This window comes from Herpailurus yagouaroundi, unplaced genomic scaffold (genome assembly GCF_014898765.1).
Source record: "Herpailurus yagouaroundi ecotype Mexico unplaced genomic scaffold, PumYag 192, whole genome shotgun sequence".
Classification (NCBI taxonomy): domain Eukaryota; kingdom Metazoa; phylum Chordata; class Mammalia; order Carnivora; family Felidae; genus Herpailurus; species Herpailurus yagouaroundi.
The window spans coordinates 18,785,652-18,803,778 of NW_024412423.1; the positions used below are offsets into that span (position 1 = coordinate 18,785,652).

At 35.4% G+C, this 18,127-nt stretch overlaps 1 protein-coding gene across 13 annotated transcripts in view; it reads right to left on the reverse strand.

Annotated features, from left to right (window-relative positions):
- RAPGEF6 (Rap guanine nucleotide exchange factor 6) overlaps positions 1 to 18,127 on the reverse strand; it is a 192,273-nt gene that overhangs the window by 107,419 nt on the left and 66,727 nt on the right. For 12 of the 13 annotated variants that reach the window (XM_040444399.1, XM_040444398.1, XM_040444402.1 and 9 more), the window contains one exon: positions 16,665 to 16,808. In XM_040444399.1, coding sequence (XP_040300333.1) covers positions 16,665 to 16,808 — 144 coding nt within the window. Of the gene's footprint in view, positions 1 to 2,950; positions 3,030 to 3,383; positions 3,906 to 16,664; positions 16,809 to 18,127 lie in introns of those variants that run through there. The other variant, XM_040444403.1, reaches the window with a different exon arrangement.

Here is an 18,127-nt window from a genome sequence, read left to right on the forward strand (position 1 = left end):
AACAAAACAAAACAAAACAAAACAAAACAAAACAAAACAAAACAAAAAAACAACCTATAGATTTAGTTGTGTGTAAAAATGAAAATTGGGGTCGCCTGGGTAGCTCAGTCATTTAAGTGACGGACTCTGGCTCAGGTCATGATCTCATGGTTTGTGGGTTTGAGCCCGGCATCGGGCTCTGTGCTGACAGCTCAGAGCCTGGAGCCTGCTTCAGATTCTGTGTCTCCCTCTCCCTCCGCTCCTCCCCAACTTGTGCTCTTTCTCTCTCTCTCTCAAAAATAAACATTAAAAAATTTTTTTAAGAAAAAAAAGAAAGAAAATGGAAGCACTTCCTTGACCTGTGACCCAAGAGCACCTAAGAGAAGGCAAATAGAAGCCAAAGAGGTAATGCCTCTTCCATCCAGTAAACAGTTCCTTTGGGCAAGCAATTTCCACAGACCAGGAAGGTGAATTCTCAGTCACTCAAGGAACATCAACCTCCTGAAAAAAATCCACACACACTCAACTAAGAGAAGAACTGAAACGTGAAGAAAAAGCTAAGACAACAATGAGGTAAATGAATGGTATCCATAAAAGGAAAACAAGTTATTAAACAAGGGTGGTTGTGAAAAATCATCAGTGGAGATTTCATAAATGATTACTACAATTAGAAATTTAAAAGATGAAGAGCAGAACAGCAAATGGTCACAAGTGGAGAATCAGTGAGCTAGAAGATCAGACTGAAAATGCATGGAATGAAAATAAAGTATGAAACAAATGTTTAGAGATATTTTGGACAGATCCAGAGTTCTAACATCTGGAGCAATAAGACGAGAACTGCAGTTTTCAAAAAATAAATTTCCCATAAATGAATACCCAGGGGAATCTTCAGCTTGAGAGAGACTTCCAGGTACCAAGAAAACAAAACAAAACAAAAATTACAACAATCCATGGTAAAACTTCACGGCATAAAGGATAAAAATAAAATCCAAAGAAAAACACAACTAACCACAAACAACAAGAAAAACAGATTGCTTGACAAAGGAATAAGAATTAAAAGGAGTCCAGACTTCTCATCACTAACACTGGATGCCAGAAGACAAGGCATTAACTTTTTCAAAGTGCTAAAAAGAAAAGACTTTAGATTTATTATTTTATATAATAAACAATTATTTTATAAATATAAAGTAAGGCATTTTGAACATTTAAGTTCATCTACTCCCCCTTTCCCCCTTCTCTTGCTGCTAGAACCACTTATTCTGTTAAGAACATAAAAGAATTCAGAACTAATGAAATCCAAGTAGTAGGGTGGGCAAAATACATGAATTAATAAATAAAAATCAGTAGGATGTACTGGAAAATCAAAAGTACCAAGTATGAAAAATTAATCACAGGTTTAATGTGTTTAATCACAATCCAGAGTTAAAATTCCATCAGGAATAACATGAAAGATGGGGGAGGGGAAAAGGAGACATGTACTCTTTTATAAATACTTAATTTACATAGTCAAGTACTAATCACAGAATCCTGCTCAGATGGTATTTGCTGGCATCGAATCAAACCTTAAAATCTGATTTTTTTTTAAATCCCCTTTGGGTCTTCTACACTTGTTAAATCTTTAAAGTTGATTACCAGTACCACCAAGGTCTATTTTTTGTTGTTATTCTAAAAAAAACAACCCCTATATCTCATTCTTGATTTTCTTTAAAGCTTATTCATTTGGTCTCATCCATTTCCCTTCTGTATGTTTTAAACCTCAGTAGTGTCGCCATCAAGCATCCACAAAGCATGGACCCCACAGGTGGCATTTGTACTACAGAGGCCACCCTTGTCTTATCAGATAGTACAAATGAAGTGTATACCTATGTTTCTTTCCATCTCTTTACATTTCAATCAGTTGTTTGATAATGAATGTCAATGTCTTTCCAGAAGCTGCATTTAAGAAAGATAGGCAGTGAGCCATCTTTCAGATAAAACTGTATACTACGACGACGCTATCCTAGTATTTCTCCCTTAGTCACCATCAGTAGGACAACCTTTAAACAAAGACATGATTTCATCCTAGGAAATGCCTCTATTGTGCCTGTCTCTATTCAACAAAACCATAAAAAATCTTAACAGAGTCAATTAAAATGTTACTAACACATTTAGTTTTTATAAGACAAAACTAAAAATTCATACTACTCTGTTTTTGTTTTGAAATTTACATAACAGGAAAGAGAACTTGAGTGGCATCAGATTCCAGATCTATATAAACAGCCAATATAAACAATACAATTTATTAAATTACACTGTATATTTTCCTAAAACCTAGCATGTCCTCTTGTGTAGCATTCTGCTTTACTGTGAGTTAATGTTTGCTTTTAAAAAAATGACAAATATAACAGATGCTATCTTAATGTCTCAAGCTACTAATAGTTCACTTACTACTATTTTTAAAATGCTTAAGAACACTATAAAAAATTTTCATATAGTTCCTTTTAATAATAATTTTCTTCATATTCCACTGGTTAAGAATTACCCCGTCTTCCTAAAATTTCTGTGTGATAAAAATTTGTATAGCATAAGCTAGAGATTAGACTAACATAGCTATATACATCAACCACTTAAAATGAGGCAATACAATACCATCAACTTAAAGAGTACACTCACAGAAAAGTACAGAAATAGCTATAACCAAATGATTCAGTCTGAAGGCAGTACATCTCAAATGCATTACATTTTAAGTCTACAGATTATTAAGAAGGTTTTTTCATATCCTCTAAGAGGTACATTAGGACACTTTAGAGATTCCTTTAAATTGAAAAACAAAATGGCCATGAGATTTAGCTTTTAAGACTGCTTTGTAATTCTTATTTTTACAGTTTAGAAAATGTAACAGCACAATAAGGCTCATTTACAATTCAAAATAGAATTTAAATTTAATAACTAGATTATATCAATCTCTAAGAAAATAATACACATTACTTACTTTGGAGGCCCATGGCTGAAGACAATTGGCATAACAGCGAACAAGAAAAGCCATTTCCTGGGCTGGAAAGGGTAGTTTCCTTTTCAAACCAGAGCCACACGGATGAGTATGATGACAAAATTCTGTTAAGTTTCTTTTTACAAATCATACGCCATTTGCAGTGTTATATAAAGGCAGATCCCAGATCTCCAAATCCCTTTCACACTGAAATTAGGAGCTTTCAGTAGCTCAGAGTATTGTTCTAAATAACTGCAACAGTTTTCATCACAAGGTTCACTTTTAACAAGCAAATCACAGCAAATTAAGATGTTTACATTTCTGGCTCAGTACATACAGACATACACATGCTTCCTCAGGCACCTGGCACAGACATGCACAGCAGTAACACAACAGTTAATACGGTATCAATCAGCGCAAATAAGGCAACATGCACCAAATCTGTGTTCCTGGATCCTGAGAAACCTTTCCTCTCTGTAACACAGCTTTGTCTCTTCTTCAACTTATTTCATTCTGTAGAGCAAGCACTGCAGTATTTCTTCTGCATCAGAAGCAAACCAGAACACTGTATCCTTAAAATGAAAGTTTCTTCTTGATATTCTTAATCACCAAAGGTTTAAAAAAAGAAAAATCAACCGTTGAGCAAGCAAATGGTACTTAAAAGATAGATATGCTCTAACAGGTTTGTCTTGGAGAATGCCTGAAAATCTCCAAAATTAAAATGTTCTCTTTTCACATGCACTATTTACAGCTCAGCAGTATTGCTTCTTGTTCTAATGCATCAGTAAGACAGTAATGTTGATCTAACTCTGGCTTTTCTGGTTGAAAATTTATATAGGATATGATACAAAAACCCTACATCTTCTGCTAAAACAAGACTATATGTTAGTGTTTTAATTCCTACTGTCCTTGCCTGTTTCACAGCAGCTCCCTAAGGAGAAGCTCCTATTGATTCCATGCTCTGCAGTAAGATGAAATATCTAATAAGAAGGAAAGAGAGTGGGAGGAGAATAGAGCTAAAAGGATGACATCACCTGTATAGAAAGCCTTCAGAAACTGCATTAGATCAATTGGCTACTGTATCTGCAGATGTAGCCCAAAAAGCAATTTACTGAGAACACACAGACACACACACACCCTTCCATGAGACACGTCAGCAAGCTACATTCTATAAGAAAAAAAAAAAATTGGCAAGCAGCACCTCTCTATTTCAGTTTTAAAAAATCCATCTTGATTTTTAATTCTGTACATTGATACATAGCTTTATTTGGGAAGCAGATTTCCTAATATTATTATTCAAATTTAGCACAGGATTGTCCTCCCAAGGGAAAATAATTAGCTCTGGTAAGATACTTGCATTACAAATACATAAGGCAGCTCAGTTCTCAGATATCACACATGTATTTGTTACACTACTCATTCAGGGATTTCTGCCTGCAAAACTTCCCATTTATCAATTAACTGTTCTAAAACATATAACCTTCAAGACACTCTAAATTAACATCAAATATCAAAACTAGCACTAAGGTTTTCTGTAATTAGTACATTTAAGTGGAAACAATAGAATTGCATTTTGCAAAGGAAAGCTTTTACATCACAGGCACAACAGCCGACTTGCAGCATGTACCAACTCCTCTGAGGAAGAATAATCTATGCAATATGGTACTTTCCTGCAGCCCAGTGCTCAATTCCTAGAAAGACACAGGAAGCCAGTAAAACTCAGAAGCATAAGAGAAGAATGAGATTATAACTGCTTAAAAAATTGAGCTTGGACGAAAAATTAACCTCATTTTGCTATAAAAATTACAGAAAATAAATTTTTGCCACACCCTGTCCAATCTAAAAACACAATTCCTCTAGTACCCACCCTTACTCTTCACAGTTCTGCCACAAGGCATCTACTGCAGATACTCCTATGAGGAGCTTGCACTTAAGGTGGTAATGTTGCCTCCCAATGGCGAAAAAAAGACACAGTTTCCAACGGTAAAATGCTTGGTACACCTTCAGACAATAAAATTCTGAGACTTACAACTGATGAACAAAGCAGAGGAGTACAATTATTTTGCTTTATTAACCTAACACTATTATGAAGACAAGGGGTATGCAACGTAAGAGAAGAAATTATAACCTGAGAGATAGGTGTTACTACAAAGGACTCCACTGTCAAAAAACATCTTGTCATTAGCACACACACCCCCATACCCCAAAAAAGAGGTCTTCAATACCTCTGGGCAAAGTATGAGTCACTTTCTCAACAATACTATGCTGCCAATCTGAATTATGCGGTTACTTACAAAACTACAATTAACGTTAGTAAAGCTAAATATTATTCTGAACAAAGACAACTCATGCTTTCAAAATATGTGATCACTTATGAATCAAGATTTCTATAAAACTTAAGAATTATGTTTTCTGCAAAAATTTCAAAGGAATAGATGTAAAAATTTTGTGTTTAAATGTAAAATTAAATTTCAAAAGTACAAATGAGCATGAGTAGCTTTCTAAACATAAAACATGGAAAATATATAGAGGCTGATTTTCAAACACCAATGTATTTTTTTCAATTATTTTAAATAAACTACAATGAGTTGGGAGTTTCACCATAACATTAAGCATTCAAGAATAAATTAGCTAAAATCTAATTTTAATCACTCATTTTTTAAAACAGAAAAATGATAGGGGCGCCTGGGTGGCGCAGTCGGTTAAGCGCCCGACTTCAGCCAGGTCACGATCTCGCGGTCCGGGAGTTCGAGCCCCACGTCAGGCTCTGGGCTGATGGCTCAGAGCCTGGAGCCTGTTTCCGATTCTGTGTCTCCCTCTCTCTCTGCCCCTCCCCCGTTCATGCTCTGTCTCTCTCTGTCCCAAAAATAAATAAACGTTGAAAAAAAAAATTAAAAAAAAAAAAAAAGGAAAAATGATAGCAGGCACTGTATGTAAATGAAGCCCAACAATTCCTAAAGATAAATTTCTAAAAGACAAGCCTTTGTATATAAACATCTGTAACATGACTTAAAAGAGTATTTCAGTTTCAGTGGGAGATAATAATTACATTCATGTACAGTACCAACAGGATAAATTATTACCAAATCAAAAATTAAATCATAATGGTCACGTTTCCCCCTTTTTATAATAAATCATGCTGATAGCACACAAAGAAGGACCTCAAGCTGAGCAAGGGAGAGCTATCTCTTAGCTGCTTAAAGAAACTGCTGCCCTGTGTGTGAAATGCAATCCACTAAAAGCCATATGTTAGAAACCACTATTGTAAATACCAATTCAATAAAGCAACAATTCTCTTTTCCTTCAGTGTGGCCTGGAAGTGAAGATGACATCACCCTTTTCCTTGTTCTACACATCATCTCATACTATGTGCCCTTCTAGGGAACCCTATGGTGAATCGTGCATGCAGACTCTCCCTGTGCAACAATACCATGAAAGAAACAAATAGGCCAAGTCCTATATTCAGCTATGAATCCACCAGCACTCTGATGGTACACCAGACCACATTACTTCTTCAGAAAGAACAACATGACCTCTTAATTAATGAAGGAAGAAATAAACATCTTTTGAAGAGAATAGTCAGTAATTTGTCAAATCACTAAAAATATGATCAGGTGAAAGAACATTTTTTTCACTTCCATCATTTTTAGAATTTTATTGTGATCTCATTCCATTATCTTACCAATTCAAATGAAGTAATTGCAGCAAGGAGAATGCCCTGATCTACACATTATCTAGGAATCATCACCACAGGATAGCCATTTAAGAATACATTTCCCCTGTACATCAAACGCCATAATGCTAAGCCACATAAGATGAAATCTTTAGCTTCAGGAGGATCCTCTGCACCACCATAAAATAAAGCAATCAACCTATATTGGCTTTGAAAGGTTCAAAGCATTACAAAGTTATTTTTATAAAAATCTAGATGCTATATAGCTAAGATATAAAATGTATGTTAACTGTATAAACTATATCTAAACAAAAATACAAACCAAAACATCTGAACTCATATTGCATAGAAAGCCAAAAATGAAGTTCTGATAGATGCTAAACTAGAAGTATACTTTGTACTTAATAAGCAACAACACTGAAAAGGAGGAGAAAAAAGGTCATTAGGGATAAAGGTAAGTTATCAGAGAATATACGTTCCAGACATAAAAACAAAAAAACAACAATAAGAAAAACCAGGTCATAGTAATGTCAGGCAAAGTCATACCGTTTATTTCCCATTTGCACATTGAAATATTGCAATCACAACTTAAGAGAAACCGACCTCAAAAGCATGTGAACAAAAGAAAAATTATGGAGTTTCACAAAATAAAATAAACAGGCCACTCATTTCTGTATTTCAGTTTTATGTATTTGGTCTTCAAAATATAAATTGCTAAATGTATGGATTTATATAGTAAAAACACTTTAATCCTTTTGGAAGATGAATGACCGTTTACCGTAATGGCAGAGGTAACATACAAGCCCTTTTAAAAGATCACAGCAAGCTTTCCCACCTCTTCCTCATCCCTTGCTTAACTTGAACATTTGAAATGAATCTTCATTAAGTTACCAGACATAGTTAACTCTGATTACTGGTGCCCCTCAGGAATTCCTGATTTCAAATTGCATTCTATCTATTCGTCAGCCTTTCTGAAAATAGGGAAGCCAGAGTATCAACACTCTCCTCCTATTCTTTTGTAAGAAAAGTGTGCTTCAGCACACGATCATCTATGTCCACTAAATGGTCAGCACCATGCTGTTGAAAACTCTGTTAAAGCTACCAGCAGGACACATAAGCACTATGAAATATGATCCTTCCTTAGGGAGTGATCAAGGAAGAAAAAGCAAAGGAGAGGGAAGCCTTCATCACCAACTAAGGTGATGTAAGCTTCTATAATTAGAATCAGTGAAACTGAAGGAACAATAAAAAGGCACATCACGCTTCCACTTTCCCCTACACTGTGCAGTTATATGAAGCATTTTTCACTCATTCAATCACCTACACACACATGTAAAGAAATACATTCTATGTGTATAGTAAACAGTCAAATGTGCTATACACTATATGCAAAGCTAATGTAAAGTTTTAAAATACTGTATTTTCTTTAAAAATGAGGTCTACCTATAATTAAAATAGAGCTATATATAAAGATAAGTGGGAAAAAAATCTCATTTAAAAGATTAAACTATTGAGAATATTCTCTCCATCTGAAGATTCGTGGATTATATTTGAGACCACCTTTAAATCACTTCTTTTTTTTTTTTTTTTTTTTGAGAGTGAAAGAACAAGTGGTAGAGGGTCAGAGAGAGAAGAATCCCAAGCAGGTTCCACACTGTCAGTGCAAAGCCCAATGTGGGAATCCAATTCCTGAACCATGAGATCATGACCTGAGACAAAATCAAGAGTTGGGTCACTTAACTGACTGAGCACCCAGGTGCCCCTCACTTCTCTAATTTTAAATAATGCATTTTCTAGTACTATAAAAGCCAAATGCTGAACAAAGCATAGTTTCTGAACAGATAACAAATCAAACTAAAAAGCAATAAAAATCAGTATTAATGTGTTTGCTATGTCTCAGTAGTTATAATTCTTCCAACCCAAATGTTCTTGAAAATCATTACCTTGGGCCACTGGTATATATTAATATCAGAGTTGCTTCAATTTTTTTTTTAACGTTTTATTTATTTTTGAGACAGAGAGAGACAGAGCATGAACTGGGGAGGGGCAGAGAGAGAGGGAGACACAGAATCGGAAGCAGGCTCCAGGCTCTGAGCCATCAGCCCAGAGCCCGACGTGGGGCTCGAACTCACGGACCGTGAGATAGTGACTTGAACTGAAGTCGGACACTTAACCCACTGAGCCACCCAGGCGCCCCGTATCAGAGTTGCTTCAAACAATCTTCAGAAGAGGTTTCATTAGCAGCTACTGCATAAAGTTTCAAGTAAGTTAAAAACAATTTTCCAATTCTGGTTCCCTGAGCAGATCCATATGAATGAGTGTCACCTTAAAAGACAAAGGAGACCAAAAGAGCACACCCTGCACTCCTTGAGCTCCCAACATTCCTGAAGTTCATAAAAAAGTGACTGATCAAGACAATTTCTTAAAACGACCATTTAGAAGTTAGCAATACTTATGTAGAGCCTTAAAAATAATTTTTACATCCTTAATCCAGTAATTTAACTTCTACTAATCAACCCTAAGAAAAAAAAATCCAAGTCCAGTTAACTCATACATGTTGTTTGTAATAGGGAGAAAAAGTAGAAGCTGCATGGGAATCCTATGTTACACTCGTATGATATAATATTAATATTATATGTTTTGGGAAAAAATTGCATGTGTAGTAGAAAAGTAGGAGATATAAAAATTCAGCACTATCTAAATTAGAAGATCTGAATTAATCAAGATATATTTAAAAATCGTTAGCAACACTAGCTATCTCTGGTTTGAGGATAACAGCAAGTTTCTCTCTTAATGTTCTTGCATGTTTTTACATTTCTACAATGAGCATTTTTTCTTCAGAATTTTTTTTTAAACTGCTCCAGGCAGGCATCTGTCCTTAGTTCGATTACAGTATCACCCCTTTGCTTTTTCTCTGTCCATTGGTGGACTCATCACCCTCTAACTAGGTACAAGAACTTCCTGTCAAGAATTCCACATTATTTCTCAGGAGGCAAATGGGAAGAATTTTCCTACTTGGAGATGTTAGACACTCATGAATTGAGAGGATAGTCCTCTTCTGTAATGCAGGTGCTAAGCACCACCGCTATAAAAGCACTCTGGAGCCTTTATAAAAGAGGCCTAACAAAGCTACCTAGCCCTTTCCATCATGTGAGCAGACAGTGAGAGGTCAGAGTCTGTAAGCTGAGAGGCTTTCACCAGAACCCAAACATGCCTGCACCCTCATCTTAAAATTTCAGCCTCTAGACCTGTGAAAAATAAATTTGTGTTATTTATGAACCACTCAGTCTGTGGCATTTTGTTACAGCGGCCTGAATGGACTAAGACATCCTCCATAAGGAGATTTCAAGAATCATATGTGTGGACCAAAGTCCTCTAATTTCTGATGAGCTTTCAGGGGGCAGGATCTCATTTCTTACCACAGGAATGGCTTGATAAATAAAACACTCACAGTCTCTACCAAAGCAGAACACATTTTGCTAAAAAACTTAAGATGTCACATTCATGGACCAGTACAAGAATAGAGCCATTATTCAGGATACCAACATAAAGGTGGTTACATGATCTGATCCTAATAATCACCTCCTATTCAGGTGTACTGACAATTATGTCTTAATCTTGCTAAATATGCTCTGAATCCAAACTCAACAGCCTGCACCGCAGAAGAGCAGGAAATTTAAGATGAAATCAAAGAGGGTGCAGAAGAGGAAGAGCTGCATGCCTCATTATAATTTGTGCACCTAAAATCAGATTCTAGAGTATCATACCATACCTACCACCTGCATACGTTCCTAGAACAATGAACTGTATAAAGAAAATCTATAAAGGTGACCAAAAGGAAGCCCTCTAAATTTAAAACCATGACCCATGATGCTTCCATGGAAATCCCTCTTTCCATGTGTCTTTTTGCGAACAGTTTAATGGTTCCACTTAAATGCAGGTGCCATGATGGAGAAAGAGAAAAGCATGACCAGTGGCTTATCTTGTGCCTGAGAATGTAAAAAGCAACATAGGGGACAAGAAAGAAAAAAACGTAGTCTACTGAGGAACGTGGGACCTAGTTAAGAGAAGATAACAAGCACACCAAACAACCATACTGTTCCTTATTCAAAAATATAGCAGGAGCAAGGAGAAATCAATAAAAAGGGCTCTAATTTCATAAATGAAGTACCAGAACACCAACAAGATTTTTTTAAACCTTTGAAGAATGTCCCTATTTACATTTCAGTTACTGATGTTTTCACAAAAATGAGCATGAATGTTCTCTGGTATTCTGGAAATTCATTTCAAGTTAACTAAAGGCATACTTGGTGCTTGACTTTGGTGAAACCAAGATACTTCCCCCTTACTGATCCTGCTTTAATTTTACCATTTAACTTCACATATATACACCAGTATTAAAAATTCAACTCATTACATTTCAAAAATTTTCACCACTGATGGCAATTAAAACACAGCAATCAACTTTACGTAAAAAAAAATACAGACATGCAGGAAATTCTTAAATAAGTTGTTTACTCTGTTTTCTGGAAGGCACAGTAGGATACCATTCTGGACAAAAGGAGGAAATGTTAAAATTCAAACTGCTTCATCAAAGGACAGAATTACCTTAGGTAAAGAAGGCTCTAAGAACAGGGAGAGAGAAAAACAGGACCAAAGGAAAGGGCCTCCAACAAAATAATGATGCTAGAAAGCTAAAAAAATAAACTAGTGCCAAGTGAGGAAGACATTTAAAAACCAACTAATCTCAAACTTTTTTTTTTTTTTTTAAGTTTATTCATTTTGAGAGAAACAGCACATGCAAGCAGGGAAGAGGTACAGAGACAGGGAGAGAGAGAGTCCCAAGCACACTCCACGCTGTCAGCACAGAGCCCCACGAGGTGCATGATCCCACAAACCACAAGATCATGATGCAATCAAAACCAAGAGTCAGATGCTTAACCATCTGAGCCACCCAGGCACCCCTCGAAAATATTTTGTGTTCATTATGAAATAGACACAAAACTTGCCAGAAATTTAAAAGGATAATACTACATATATATAAAAACTATTTTCTCTCCATGTCCGAGGACTGTTTTGCAATTTACATTTTAAGACACTTGAGCTAAACTACTGGCTTTGCTAACTACTATCACAAAGAAGCCCTTCAAATCAGTAATCCCAAAACCAGTGATCAGTTTCTGGCAGACATCTCCTGTTGTCATTTAACTGGACTCTAGCTACTTACTGTATACAGAAAAGCACACTTTCAGTGACTTTCATATACATTGAGTAACCACTTTACCTCTTAAGGTTGGACAAAGAAATTACCTTGTTTGAAGTGAGCTACTATGAATACACACTACAAAAATAATTTGGGTGCGGTGAGGACAGCGGCAGTTGGCTGACTATTGGTTGTCCTAACCTCAAGCCACCTTGATTTTCTTTTTCCTTTCCCTTTGCTCTAATTCTTTAGCTTGTTTTTTATTATATTAACATATTTAAATATCTTTTCAATAACTTTTTTTTAAGTTTATTTATTTATTTTGAGAGTGAGCGAGTAGGTGAGAGACAGAGATAGGGAGAAAGAGAGAATCCTAAGCAAGCTTCACACTGTCAGCACAGAGCTGGATGCAGGGCTCAACCTCATGAATCGTGAGATGGAGACCTGAGCTGAAACTGAGAGCCGAATGCTTAACTGACTGAGCCACCCAGGCTCCCCAACATGCTTAAATATCTTGGATGTATTTCATACTCAGCTACAGAATAGGAAAATCATTTTGTAAGCAACAAAAACAAAGACTGAGTATTTACAATAACAAGAGGAATAGAAGTTGCTGACATAATGAAAGTTTTTCAGAGCACCAAACACTAGGCAGAAACTTTTAAATTCTCTCATTTAATCCTTTCATAAATTTATACATTATTTATGAAAACAGATGCAGGAAAGTTACAAAATGTGCCCAAAGTTACACAGGAATCTAAAGAAGCTGATGGGGGAAAAAAAGGCAATCCCATTTTGAAAGATAGTAAGTTCAGAGGACACAATGATGATGGTTCTGTTCACATTTTCAAGGCAAGTATCTGATGTGAGAGGTGGACAACTGAACAAATGATTACAATACAGTCTCATGAAAGATCACAAACATATACATGGGATACAGAGATGTGTACCTAATTCTTCCCCAAAATCACAGAGGCTTCCCATGAAATGATATAGAATTGAGTCTTGAGGACAATTAAGATTTTTGCCAAAAAGACAAAAAATAAAAGACCATTCTAAGTAAAAGGAACAGTATATGTAAAAGATGATTATACCAACAGGTTTCTAAGCCTTCAACACACGCATATCCACACATATACAGTCATCATATTGCAATATAATATGTATATCAAATATCATGCTGTATACTTTAAACTTACATAGTGTTTGTTATATGTGAATTATATCTCAGTAAAGCTGAAAATAGGGGCACCAGGGTGGCTCAGTCAGTTCAACGTGTGGCTCTTGATTTCAAGTCAGCTGTGATCTCATGGTTCATGGACACAGTAATTAATTAGGTATCTTTTAATGAAGAGATTATGAAACACTTTCCAATTTAGAAAAAAATTTCCATATCTCTTAAAATGAAAAAAATATTCCTTTTACAGTGTAAGTGGGCTGGAGTAGTATGAGAGATGCTATTACAAGAGTTCTAGAAAGAATGGTAGTGAATACTAAGGCAATCACATGGAGAGACTGACAGGTGAGGAGGGTATACATCTTGAAACATTTGAAAGGAAGTGTCTAGAGATATTACTGACTGATTAGACTATGAGTGTACAAACATGTTCCCATGTACTTCAGCAACCACCCCGTAACACAGGCAGACAAATATTAACCTCAGTTTCTGAGCGAAAGCAACCAAAGCATGAAGGATTTAGATGAAATGCCCCAATCATATGGAAAGTAAGGAAGAAGTCAAGACAGATGTCTTCTGTAACTGCTTGACTATTTCCAGTTGGCATAATTACCCATTTTATTCACTGATTACTCCCAATCACCTTTTTGCTATTTCTAAATATGAAACACACCTTACTCAAAGATCCAAACCTTAAAATATTCTCACAGAGAGCATCTGAAAACATTTAAATCTGTTGAAAACTCTGAGAGGAATACCCAAAGAAGTTTCAAAAACATAACTGTCAGGAATGCTCCTTTAACATTAAGAAAAACAACCTTTCCCTTTCCCATTATGGTTCTCATCTTCACATAAAGCAATATATAACAAAAATATGAAAATAATTCATAAAAATAAACCATTCTTTTCAATCATTCTAAGCGTTCAGTTACAGAATACAACATGCCAAGTCTTTAGTACCACAAAACTTTGATGTATAGGTTATATACTAATAATACTTATGACAAAGGATAGTAACAAATTATTTCGTACATCTTTAAGAATTTTTGACCTTCAGGAGTTTAGCAAGAAAAGGTTGATGATAGTTTGCAAATGAAAAGATAAACTCAGCTACTGTCTAAAAGAAAAAATGCTTCCTTTTGATCTCTCTGAATCGCTGACAGAAGAACAAAAGAAGTAAAGGGCCCCAGAGTAGCCATAAAACCAATTTTATACTGGATGTTTTCACAAATACTAATTAACATTTTTGCTACACAGCAGCATCCTTATCTAGACCAACTATCAATATATAGGTATTTGAACAGACACATAGGTTTTACATACTGGTGACTTTAATGAAAAGTAAATGAAAAGCTCTTATAATCTTTTCCAAGTTGCCTGAAATATATCCCTTTTGAATCAAAAGCAAACACACACTATTATTTCAAGAAATAGCAAATGCAAGTATCATGACCAAAAATCTAATCTCATAGTTATTACCCTGAATCAACTTAGCTCTTCCCTCTGCCAAATCCCTGACAGTACTTAGTAGGCTGAGTACTTAAAACTAGCAATAGAAGCCTTTAAATGCAACAATGCCACACTTCACTTAGACTCATCAAATGGACTGAATCCCAAGCAGTGTGCCTGTTGCTCTTTCTGGTCCATTCAGGAACCCAGCATAACCCCAAGACGACAACTTTCAGCACTCATGAGAGTTACAAGTAAATGACATGAGCATAAGCTATAGCTACCTAGAGGAAATATAGAATCTATTAGGCTTCATGACATGACACTAAAATAATCTAAGAACACACTAGAGCTGAGACTGGAGTAAGTAATCCAAACACACATACAAACTATGCACTCTAGCTCATATAAGGAAAACCAAATAATGCAATTAAAGGTACTTTAATTTAGAAATTCTACTTCTTAGAACTTTTCTAAAGAAACCAATAACTGGACACATGTAACCACAAAGATAATTAGCGTTAAAAAAAAACCTAAAAATTCTGAATGACCAAACATTGGGGAGTAAATAATGACAATTATTATAATGGAGTATTAGGACACTATAAAGAGACACTATTTAGGGTAATGTAAAAAAATTTTCTTTAAGAGCATTCAAAGATGTTCAGATTACACATGTAAGTTTTAAAAAGTTATAAAGCAGAACACATGTTTAAGTTTTACAAGTTGGCCAAAAAGCTTATATGTTTATCTTTAGGTAGAAAGAACCTTTATCCAAGAATATACAAAATATCATCAACGGTTACATAACTGGGTGGTAATGACTAGTCAACTTTCAATTTTTCTAAAACAGGCATGCACTACTTGCATAATAATGCAAAACATGTTCATTTAAATTAATTCTTTATGGGGGAATTTATTACATAAAAAGAAATTATTTTTTTAAAGAAATGATTAAATAAAAAGAACAGGAAATGAACACTGTGTACCTCTGGATGTGGTGAAAAAAATAGGGGATCATTTCATGTAACTCTTTGTTGTTGGAAATAGAATGTATGGAATCAATGAAGTTAGGCAAACACGGCTAAATCCTTTGAGCTGTCTTAAATGTAACACTTATTCCACTATACAAAACTCCCTAAATAATCTTCCTTACTCCTAACATGGAAGGAAACATTTCTGTTTCTGACAACCAAATGAATTAAACACTCTCGGGAATTTTGTTGCAATCAATCTCTAGACTGTTTTTATATTTATATTTTATATTTTGCAATCAATCTCTAGACTGTTTTCTTTGAAAACTGATAAAATACACCTGGATTTAGTCTTTCTTAGATTATTCTTACTTCTTGATTCAAATACTTTTTAGTTTAAAATGAAGTTCTCTACAATTACAAAACTGAAGACTTCTGGAGAAACAGCTTATGTTTCTTGTGGTGTGACAAAAGCTAATTATTTCATCTGCTTCTCTTTTTTTTTTTTTTAATTTTTTTTTCCCGACGTTTATTTATTTTTGGGACAGAGAGAGACAGAGCATGAACGGGGGAGGGGCAGAGAGAGAGGAAGACACAGAATCAGAAACAGGCTCCAGGCTCTGAGCCATCAGCCCAGAGGCTGACGCGGGGCTTGAACTCACGGACCGCGAGATCGTGACCTGGCTGAAGTCGGAGGCTTAACCGACTGCGCCACCCAGGCGCCCCGCTTCTCTTTTTTTAATATTTGCATGTGAAAACCTATCGCTAACACTTGCGCACGTTTCTGTACTAACACACAGTATTTGTATTTCTCTCATATCACAAGGGAAAAAGTGACATATTTTTCTTTCTTTACATGTCTTACAGCTTATCAGGAAAAAAGCTCCCAACGAGTCTATTACCTGAGTTCTCAGCTAGAACTCTAATCTATATTCTATTCAGGCAATCAAAAGGCAAGAAAATCCACAAGTAAGTTCTAAAAAGATATGGTAAGAACTTTTTTTTTTTTTTTTTTACATTATTTAAACAAAACCAAAAGTAAAACAAAACTTCCACTGGTACATACAAGCATTTCTACCAAACTCAAGTGAGAAGTATTTTAACAAATGAAATACATTTATTTGTCTCAAAATTTTATCCATTAAGCCCAAAGTGATGCTATTATCAAAAATATATGTAAATTAAAGATACTATATATAAAAATTAAGGAAAATCCATGAACTATTCCTACATATACTCACAGAAAGATAGCTGTTAATGTCCACGTCATCGGTAATGGTTTGGCGCTCTCCTTTATAATTAATTTTCCGAAACCTTCGTCGAGACTGTCTGGCAGGAATTTCTCTTTGTAGAATACTATCTTCATTATCTTTGGAATTTTCTACCTGAAACACATGTTCACATTCCTGATTAAATATCCAATTTTTCCATATTACTGACAGTCTATGGAGTCTTAACAGGCTCATAAGGAGGATTCATTTACTTCTTGCAAGAAACTGCCTCAAGAAAATAGTCTGTATAGGACAATGTTCATGAGTTAAAGATTAAAGATGACATTATAATAAAGATCTGTAGACCACAGTTTCCTTCCAGGAAATAGTCTCACTCACATAAACATATAACCTCTAAGTAAAGTCACTTACCAGAAATGACAGCTGTTAACTACACCTACACATTCAATAATTACTACCTCTGAGTTAATCCAATTATAAGCTGCCTGATTTTACATTTATTTAGGGAACAATCATGGTTATGATTTCAGTGAAATGCTAAACGGAAAAACAAAAATGTTATGAATTCTTCTTTGGTGTCCATCTTAATATATGACAACAGCCAAGAGTAAGGCTGGCATCCTTTTTTAAGATTTTATTTTTAAGTAATCTCTACCTCCAATGTGGTGCTCAAACTCACAACCTCAAGGTCAAGAGCTGCACACTCCACCGTCTGAGCCAGCCAGGCACCCCAAGTCTGGCATCTTTTAAGAAAGAAGTGAAAACTAATAATTACTGAGGCCTTAAAATGGGCCAGCATGCATAAACATACTACTGAGTTCACAGAGCAGTCCTGTAAGCAAGTATTACTATCTCTAGTTTACAGATGAACAAAGTAAAATCCAAAGAGACTGATAACTTTCCACTCTCACATTGAAATACTCATTATTAAAGGTGAGTTGGTGGGGTGCCTGGGTGGCTAAGTCAGTTAAGTGTCTGACTTTGGCTCAGGTTATGATCTTGTGGTTCGTGAATTCGAGCCCTGCATTGGGCTATGTGCTGACAGCTCAGAACTTGGAGCCTGCTTCAGATTCTGTGTCTCCCTCTCTCTCTCTGCTCCTCCCCCACTCACGCTCGCTCTCTCTCAAAAACAAATAAAAAAAAAATTTAAAGGTGAGTTGGAATATAGGTCTGTCTCCAACACTTATGGTACTGATACAAGACTACATTGCCTGTCCAGTCAGACTAAACCATACTTTTTGAAATTATTTTTAAAAAGGCATAATGATGTTCTAAAGTAAATCATGTAATTAACTTCACATCACATACATAATAATTTCAGTTTCCCCCACAAGTTTTCCTTCAAATGTTCTATCCTTTGCTATTATCAAAAATTTCTAGTTACCCAAGTGTGAACATTTCATGAAAAATCCTAATTTCCCTGCTTGTCTTCCAAATCTTATCTTCAATCATTTCTCAGAACTTCTCAATTT